At 50.4% G+C, this 9,640-nt stretch overlaps 2 protein-coding genes across 2 annotated transcripts; both read right to left on the bottom strand.

The window, feature by feature from the left end:
• Positions 1-2,612: 2,612 nt before the first annotated feature.
• Positions 2,613-5,349, bottom strand: LOC125544223 (probable glycosyltransferase At5g03795). The gene is made up of 6 exons (XM_048707835.1): positions 4,563-5,349; positions 4,093-4,441; positions 3,407-4,020; position 3,361; positions 2,995-3,037; positions 2,613-2,881 (listed from the first exon to the last, which is right to left on the bottom strand). Exons 1-6 carry the CDS (start codon positions 5,255-5,257, stop codon positions 2,613-2,615), a joined length of 1,971 nt encoding a protein of 656 aa, XP_048563792.1. The 5' UTR covers positions 5,258-5,349.
• A 639-nt stretch (positions 5,350-5,988) lies between these two features.
• LOC125544222 (carbonic anhydrase, chloroplastic-like) lies at positions 5,989-9,347 on the bottom strand. Its single transcript, XM_048707834.1, has 8 exons — positions 8,981-9,347; positions 8,807-8,868; positions 8,663-8,711; positions 7,998-8,114; positions 7,823-7,876; positions 6,934-7,019; positions 6,609-6,714; positions 5,989-6,416 (listed from the first exon to the last, which is right to left on the bottom strand). The coding sequence occupies exons 1-8, from the start codon at positions 9,122-9,124 to the stop codon at positions 6,282-6,284; spliced, it is 753 nt and encodes a 250-aa protein (XP_048563791.1). The 5' UTR covers positions 9,125-9,347; the 3' UTR covers positions 5,989-6,281.
• Positions 9,348-9,640: the final 293 nt, after the last annotated feature.

Here is a 9,640-nt window from a genome sequence, read left to right as displayed (position 1 = left end):
ATGATGAGATCACGATTGGGGAGGAACCATCGGGAGGGGCGAGAGTAGGAAAGGGAGAGAAGGAGCGGGGGAGGCCCCGCCTCCGCCGCGAGCCAGTCGGTGGCTGCCATGGCCCCCTCCCAACAAGTCGGTAGGGGGGTGGGAGAGTCAGTGATCCTGCTCTACACTCGCATTCCCCTTCCCAAACGCGTTGCAATTGTTGGTAGAGTATAAGAGCATCTCCAACAAAATAAATATCAAGTGCTAAAATAATTTTACAGTGCTACTGTAGCATTTATAGCGCGTCGCCGCCAACATTGATTTTCCACATGCCCAAAAACACACGCCCAAAAATACACGTAGTGCAAATTATGAAGGACACGCGGTCCGGCGTCCAACATTTGCAACGTGTGATAGCGCTTTTAAGCGCGCGCCTTAAATTCTTTTGCGTGCAAACTATTTTGCAGCATCTGCCGGAGTGTCTCCGGCGCACAAAAAGATCGGTTCTAGCGCGCGGAGCAGGTTTTAGATGCCTGTTGGAGATGTTCTTAACCATGAAACCACTGCTACTCGCTACAAAACAATTAAATACCACCATGTTCACGCCTTATTATGATAGTAGTTTAGCCGTGGTTTTTTCTCTTTGGGCTGAGCATCCCATGTTCCTCTGCTTTGGTCACCATGTTCACGCCTCGTGTCATGCGTTCTACCCCCTTATACTCACTCTTTACTTCTTCTATCAATGGAATGATACGTAAGCTTTACGTATTCATGAAAAAATTAAATTCTTTTGCAGCATCTGCTGGAGCGTCTCCGGCGCACGAAAAAAATGATTTTTTAGCGCGCGGAGCAGGTATGGGGCGCCTGTTGGAGATGCTCTAGACCATGAAACCACTGCTACTCACTACAAAACAATTAAATTCCATCTGAGTTTTTTTTTTTTGAAAGCCCACCTGAGGCTAATTAGATACTGAATGGAACGAAATTTCAGGAGAAAGAGGGGGAACCGGTCCAGCAAAATAGCAAAAGGCAACGGACTGGTCGGAAAAAGAAAACAGAAAACAAAAGGAAGGAAAGAGGTGGGAGAAGGAGGAGGGAAGGAAGCAAATCAAATATACTAAACCGATCGAGAGGGCAACACGTAACCTCCGATCCGATACTTAACACGGGAGACCATCCTTCCATCGACCCGCCTCCTTTTGCCACGGCCCGCGCGCACCGGTCACACATGGCTGAGACCCCCCGTGCCCCGCCGCCACTGAGGCCTCCGCCGCCCGTTCCGCTGCCGGACACGCCGCCTCGCCCGGATTCGTCGCCTTCCACGCCCGGCGAGGATTACCACACGCCGACGCCCTCGCTGGACGAGGCGCGCGAAGAAACGCCACCGTGGTCGCAAGAAACCAACGGCAACGAGAGAGCGGCCAGCAAAAGCCCGGCCCTCTCGCCCGTGCGCCTCCCCTCGCCGCACCGCCTGCTGCCGCCCAACTCCCCCACCGGCAACGGCGATGACGGTGCCGCCGCCGGGCATGCGCCGGTGCCGGGCCGCCGCCCGCAGCTCCGCCTCGCGCCCGGCCTCGTCCGGACGCCGTCGGAAGGGTCCGTCGCCAAGTCTCCCTCGCCGTCGCCCTCTTCGTCGCTGACGTCGCCATCGCCTCTAACCCTGGCTCCCACAATCACAACCAACAGCAAGAGCGCCCAGAGCACGCCGAAGCGCACGGAGGCATGGAAGCCGCCGGCCACGGGGATCGCGGTGCAGTTCGACCCTGTCGAGGAAGCCGTCACGTCGCCGCTGCAACTGGGCAAGGCCCGAATCGACCGCCATCGCGCCACTACGATGGCGGCAGCAGAGAACGGAGGCGCGCCCAACACGGTGCCTCGCGACGTGGCGGCGGTGGCCGCTGTCGGGGAGAGGAGGCCACTGTCGGTGGCGCTGCGGCTGGCCACGGCAGTGCTCAGCCTGGCGTCCTTCGCGGTGATGGCCAGCGCCCGGACGTCCGGCTGGGACGGCGATCACTTCGATCGCTACGATCAGTACAGGTCAGTCATTTCACCTGCTTACAGTACATGATTCTTTCCCCCCTCCCTGCACTTAGTTCGGATATGTCCGGCCGGGTTTTGACGGTTAGAATGAGTTTTTTTATCTTCCTTTTAATTAACGAAGCAGTTACCTTGGAGTAACTATCTGGCCCCTTTAATTTCTGGTTAATTAGTTCGATACATCAACACGATAAAACAGTCTGCATTCCTTGATTCGAATTCAGAATTCACCTTGGATTTTATTTGTTGATGAAAAAAAACAGAACGTGCCAATTACTCTTGGCATCCCTGGTATAGGTCCAAATAAGCGAAGCTGGGCAATTGCTCAGCAACCGCTCCAGCACCACCGCAGTCCCTGAACCTGAATTCATTATCCTGGCTTTTGCAAGCAGAGTTCTTGGCTTCTTTCATCTTCTTGGGGGGGGGAAATAACCTCTGTTCTTCCCAATGGCATGTCATGTCAGGTACGCCCTGGCGATGAACGTGATCGTCTGCGCCTACTCAATCGCGCAATCGCTTGGTGAGATCCGCCGTCTGGTCGCGGCGAGGTTTATTTACAGGAGCATGTCAAGCTACTACGTCAGCCTGTTCCTTGATCAGGCAAGCGAAACGTTCACGCCCAACAATCGAGCTGCTCTTCCATTTCTTGCCTCATCATCGTCTTCCTGGCTCTGCTGCAGGTCCTGGCGTATCTCCTCATGTCGGCGTCCTCGGCTGCCGCGTCGCGCAACAATCTGTGGGTGTCGAGGTTCAGCCAGGACGCCTTCAACAGGAAGATCACCAGCTCCGTGTGGCTGTCCTTCCTTGCCTTCATAGCGCTCGCCGCAAGCTCGCTCATCTCCACGGCTAATCTCTTCAGCATGGTCTAATTATGATAGATACGGCTCATCCCTTTCCCTCTGGGGATGAGTAACTGCCGACGTTCTTCATGTAAATTTTGCATTTTATATTGCCAGAAATCATACGATCGACTTATACCGTACGTTGTTCTCGGTCCTGACCTCTGACTCGTCAGAAATCCCTTGTAAAGAGGTTCATATAGTGCTCTAATTAAGCTTTTCACTGTCAAGTAGAATAGTCATTGTGCTACTCCACTTGTACTACCCGAGTACTCCCTCTGTAAACTAATATAAGAGCTTTTAGTGATCTAAACGATCTTATATTAGTTTACAGAGGGAGTACTTGTCAGTAGTCACCGTGCACTCAATGGTGACAGAGGCTTACAACTTGAATGTACACATTTTTCTTTTTCATTCAAAACCGCCATCTTACATGTAAAATCTCAGTGCCATACAAATACATGGACATGATCTTTTTTCAGTTGTCAAGTTGAACATGGTTCACTCTGCTGAGCCAAATGGAGTGCAGGATCATGTGGAAGAGATCATACCTGAGGGGCCTGGCGTGCCACAAGAAGTGCCTTTGGAGCCGCTTGACGCAGTCGTGCATGGCCACGTACTTCCGGAGCGAGATCCCCTGCAGTATCCTCTTGAGGTCCGGTATGTCCTTCTCCGCCACCACCACTGAGAAGGCGCTCCAGTCGAACACGTCGCTGAAGGGGAGGACGAAGTTGTCGGCGATGATCACCGGCACGCACTCGTAGTACAGGGCCTCCACGATCCTGGGGCTGTTCACCTCGTACCCCATGGGGCAAAGGCAGAACCTGCTATTCTTCATGTGCTCGATGTAGTTCATCGTCCTGGACACCCTGCCGGGGAGGAGAGCGTACACCCTCATGTCCTCGTCCTGCCCCTTGCCCCAGTGCTGGAGGAGGACCGGCCTGACCCTGCCGTGCACGTTGCCGGCAAAGAAGGCGAGGATGTGCCGCCGGGAGATGGGGTGCCCACCGAGGTACCGGAGCGGCCGCTTGGGCGTCCTGATGGTCGTCTCCGGGAGAGACACGTCCTTCCCGGGCGTGAAGATCCCCTCCGAGCTGTCAGCGTTGCACAGCGCCTTGATGCTGTTCCTGGACAGGTCGCGGTGCGCCGTGGTCGTGTATGGTCCCTGCCAAGCAAATTCAGAATTACTCCAGTAAAATCGTACTGCGATACGAAAATGTTAGAATCATTTGATTACCCAATCGTGGCAGGCGACGAGGAAATGGTCGGCGCCTCTGGTGCGGTTCCAGAAGGGGTACTTGGCGGCGAGGCCCTTGACGAAATCTCTGAGGTAGACGGCCAGGGGGCGCAGGTTATGCGAGTCCGGCACGTAGAGCGAGAGCCTGAGATTCTGCGAGCTGTAGGGCAGGTAGAAGAGGTGCGCCTTGGCGGCGTCGGCGACGACGAACGGCCTGCTCTCCTCGAGGAGCTTCATGAACCAGCCCTCGGACGCGTAGATGCCGCTGAGGGGAGGGGTGTGGAAGATGGGCCGCCGACCGTCCTGGTAAATGTAAACTTTGAGTATCCGTTCCATCAGTTGGTAGCTCCTGGATGATGATCACATTTCGCTACAATTAAATTGATGATGCGTTTAGTCACTCACTGAATTATACATACTAAGGAAACGTAGAGATTATTAATGCTGAGCATGTATCTGCTAGTACGTACCTCTTGAACTGGGAGACGTTCTTGAAGAGAGGCGCGTACAGGTCGTCGGGGTCGTCGGCGACGACCGGCTCGGCGGCCATTATCTCCTTCTTGGCGTACCTCAGCGCCTCCTCTGGCGCCATCCTCCAATACGACGGCTGATCACCACGACACAGAACGAAAATAGACAACACCGTTACTTTGAATCCCCAACCTGCATGCGGGCACGTACATACCTCTCGTTTTCGGGGCCTCGCCGCGGACGTAGCTGGTTCTGCAGGCGGCGGGGACGGCGGTGGAGGTGACGCCGTAGCTAATGTTGGATGTGGTGGCGGCGGCGTGGAGCTCGCGGCGGACAATAATTCTGCCGTGTGCTTGGTGGTGGACACGCTGGGGGACAATGGCAGCGAGAAGGTGAGGAACGCGGTGGCCGCGGCGGCGGCGAGGAGGGAGGCGAGGGCCGCGGCGCGACAGCAGGAGGCGGATATCATCGCGCCGCCATGGCGGGGACGCCGACCTCGCGATGAGGCCGGGGATTGTGCCGCGGTGGCGGCGAGGTGCGATGGCGGCATTAGGGGAATGTAACGGAGGGTATGGAGGGAAGTCAGGGATGGGCCCCTGCAGGAAATGGGAGGCAGAGAAACAAATTTATAGGGGCGAGACACCTCGAATTTAGCCGCAAAATCTGCATGCCAATTACAAACGCGCGCGCGCATGGAGTTAATTACCGTAAACCTTTTATTTTTATAGATCCTATCCTTGAAGGGAGTACTCTAGCAAAATTTACATGTGCTCCCCGAGGGGGGAGAGGGGCGGCAAAAGAACCAAATCCAGCTGGACTCCCAGAAACGCCGTTTCCGATGTGCACGGTGGTAGCAGCGGCAAATAGTAGGTCTCTATCTGTCCTTCTGATCGCATGGAAGTTCATAACCAAACCATGGCCTGCTGGCGCTGACGAGGACAGCCATTGCCAGCGTAACCTTGCACTTCCCACCTGTCAACTGTGGCCCTCCTGTGCCCAAAGGAATCGCCTGCAAACTTTGTCCACGTTACGTCCCTGTAGAACCCCGCCGGCGCCTGAATTGCTGCGAGAGCGAAATTGGGCATCGTGCAGAGGACAGAACGCACCACTGCTCTACGCCCTGCGTGGTTCATCAGTCTGCCCTTCCAGCTAGCAAGCTTCGCTCTGATGCGATCAAACACGAACTGGAGGTGGACTTTCTTCAGGCGACCCAAGTAGGTAAGGGGGAAGCCTACTAATTTGCCCGCAGACTCCTTAAAAAAACCTCCTTAAGAACCGCTTGTAAATTGATGTTCTGACAGCGGATGGGTGCAACAGATGATTTGTCTGAGCTCATTTGCAGACCAGACGCCCCACCAAACAATTATGGCGTCATCAGCGTATAAACTGACACTGGGTGTTAAAGCAGTTTATCGAGAGAGGAAAAAGAGAATGGTAGCCTGATTATATAAACCATCAAAACACACACACACGCCATATCTCACATTAAGATTGTAGGGACAGGCACTAGAAAACACATGGGTCATTATCTCCTTAGGCGCCATCCTCCAAATCCAATACTAGCCTTACCTTCCTTCTGTACTGTACTAAAATCTATCTAGGCGGTACCCAAAGGACTCACACGGAATGCAACCACAGCAACAGCCATGCATGCAGCTAAGCCTTTTTCGACCAAATATTTGCGACTGGCTAGCTAACCATTTCTGCACTACTTGACTTCAGGCATTCCACGTTTCGAAGCTTCCGCGGACGAAGTCATAGCGGGCACCAATCACATTCAGTGTGCCCTTGCTCAATCTATCCTTGACGAACGGATACGTCTTCAAATTTCCAAGCGACACATTGACGGCCTCCTGCATACACACCATTCAGAAATGCAAGATGAGCGCTTATCTAACTAGTACTATGGAACGTTAGTTAACTACTAGTACTACTAAAGATGAAAGGTGCCCCAAGGATAGCTCGTAAGTAGAGGGAAATCAGTGGTGCACAATTGGCCCACTATTCTGCTCAAGAGGAAATGAAGATGTTTTAAGCAATCGTACCTTTTCCAGCACGGTGCATTGGTCGTCGAAAGGCAACAACCTGTTTTCTCTCTGCACCTTCTTCTTGGCCTCCATACCGATCTTCACCCAGTCCTCAATGAAGTGGCTAAGTAACGATACAAACAGTGAGCTCAAATAAAACTTACTGAGAGGACAAACTAATACTGAAGCCATGTTTTAGTTCACTCCTCTTAAGACTCGTTTGGGTAGGATAGGATAGGATAGGATAGGGTCCATCCTTGCCCATCCAGTAATTCCTTATTTGGACCCCTTGTGTATATATGACTTTTTTCAGTACATAATAAGTATGCAAACATTTACTTACTACGTGTTAGGCCCTTCATCCTTCAGTGAGAGTAGTTCCCTAATTCCACCACAGCGGCTGTGACCAATCACAACAATGCACTCAACCTGCCAAATGGATGTCCATCAAGTTCTTTTGATGGAGAATATACCAATTTCCATAATTGGTAGTAAGCGCAAGTTTATGTCAGTTTATTGATTGCCCAAACTATCCAGGGTATCCCTTTCGACACTTTAAGTGAGTGCAATATAACTAACGGAGTTCTACAGACCATACCAACTCCAAACGATATACTATGATCTGAAGCAATACTTTTCCATATTAGAATCATTTGACACATGATTAAATTTATAAACTGTCCTGATGATACTTATGGCTGGGTAGAATGGCTATAGCCACACATTGATTCGAGAGTTGCTATGAGAGAACGTACATTTTTTATACCTTAACGAGAGAGATAACATTTTTTTTCCTCTAAGGAGAGTTCTCATCTCTGAGCACATCACTTTCACGGTTTCACCTTCCTAGACTGGACCCAACAGAACACAAATGTTAAACAACATTTGCAATTGACAAGATATATGCCCGTGAAAAGAGAGCCTATTTCGCTTAAAGAGGAGCATACATATACCCATGGAGAGAGGCAAAATTCTTTATTTTATTGGATCACATCTAGGGAAAATTAGAGATGCTACATGAAACAGAAACTATCTCCTTTTTAAAATGGAAGGCACAAGGCATGACGAAGTCATTACCAGATTGACTAATTATCTAATTATCAATTTACCAACCAACCTTGCCACACTGGCATAAATAAACTAACCGCAAAATTGTATGAGACAGTTGTATTCCTGAATAAAAGTACACTTTCATGTATCAAGGATATTAAAAACCAGAAGGAAGAAGCAACCTTGAGGATAACCACGGCAAACTCGATGGCTGACCCGACGCTGCAGTGCCTTGTCTGCAATCAATATGCAAGTGCAGCTCAGTATACATCTCAAATAGACAAGCTAGAGTTACTAAATAGTCCACAATAATATAGAATGAAACATTGTACATAATGAATAACCTTTTTTTTTTACCTTTTGATAGACAGGAACCATTCCGGCAATATTTCGAACAGTGAAGGCCTCTCCTGGATTCAGCCCGAGGGTTATTGTTGGAGACACACGCGAGTCAGCACATGCAAACACCATGTACTGCAAGTAAGAATGAATTAAGAGTGTTGTCAGCAACAAGCACAAATGTATATCAGAAGCACATCAGCTGCCGCAAGTGTAATAATTGCTTGATTGCCCAGAGACGGTAAGTTGTTGCCATCAGGCACCCCTTCATGTAATTTAACCTTCAACCAAAACATAGGTACCGGCAAGTGAATCATGAAGGTCAGCCATACCCTGGGCCCAAACAGCAATCTTGAAAATGAGAAATCGCTACAGTGTTTTCTAGCAACTAAAATAATTGTCCTTCGTAGCCTATGTTTCTTATCATCCTGGTTTATGTAATATGTTTAGCTCCATGTACACTACCGCATTCTGGAAGGCTAGCCTAGGCAGGTAATTACTGGGATATTAACATATCTCACGAATACATCCTTGGTTAAGGTTCCAAATTTACTGACAAACTTCACAAGTTGCAGAGCTAACGGAATGCTCGGTGGAGACAACACTCAGTGGCCACTTTGAACAATAAAGTTTGTTTTTCTATCATTCATGCATGTATCAAGTATCAACCAGATGGCACATACCTTGGGGAACTGATCCTTCTTAAGCGATTCAAAAAGCTTCGGATTCTTGCTGCCAGGTGGCAATTGCCACCACAGAATAACAAAGTCAATTCAGCACAAATCCATATTGAACAAAGACACAATTCTTTGGGCTTCAAGACATACTTGTACACATTCGTTCTGAAACGCTCGAAGCCGGTCTTCAGGCGCACGACAGCGTTCATACCCTGCAAGAATATGACCAGCCAACGCACGACGATCAGAAGTCACCGGCAACCACGGTCGTACGCTTGATGCATCAAGCAGATCCAAGGAGCAAAAGAAGAGAGAGAGTTCGACCTTGTGAGCATGGGTGATCACCGGGGGCCTTTGATGGTAGGGAGGGGTGTGATTGGGCTTCCGCTGGATGAGCGGCTCTGCGGTTGGGTGCATTGGGTTCTCCCTTGGGGGTTTGGAGGGGAAACAGCAGCAGCACCCACCCATCTTGGATCGTCTCCGCGTGGTTTACTAGAGGAGAAAGAGAGGAGGGGACTGAAGAACACCAAGGAATTGATGGAGATCCGCCGCCAGCTCGCCGCCCACCGGGAACGGAAGAGTTCGACAGATTTGCGAACGATGGAATTAAAACCCTTGCTCGTGGGATGACATGGATTCTATCTCTTCGTTTTTAGTACCAGATGCCTATCCGATTCTTGCTTTAATCTGATGGAGATTAACATCCATCAGATTTGAACGGGTTCGGATAAATTTCAAGACCAAACTTTTTTTTTAAGATCCAGTGTCCACTGACTTTTCATTTATTTAGCAGAACAGAGATCATGTACTACAAAAGAAAGCATCGAGAATGTTTTTGATGATCCAATTGGGAAACTCTAAAGGATCACGCATCGCCCTGGTTTTCTAGATGCTGGGCGCCGGCGCGCCTGATCAACAGTTCGACCGGTCGCGCCCCAGCCGTCCGATCCAACGAGCCCCAGTCGTCCGATCTATTTATTGACT

The sequence above is a fragment of the Triticum urartu genome, chromosome 3 (genome assembly GCF_003073215.2).
Source record: "Triticum urartu cultivar G1812 chromosome 3, Tu2.1, whole genome shotgun sequence".
Classification (NCBI taxonomy): Eukaryota; Viridiplantae; Streptophyta; class Magnoliopsida; order Poales; family Poaceae; genus Triticum; species Triticum urartu.
This window is presented reverse-complemented; position numbering and strand designations above follow the sequence as displayed.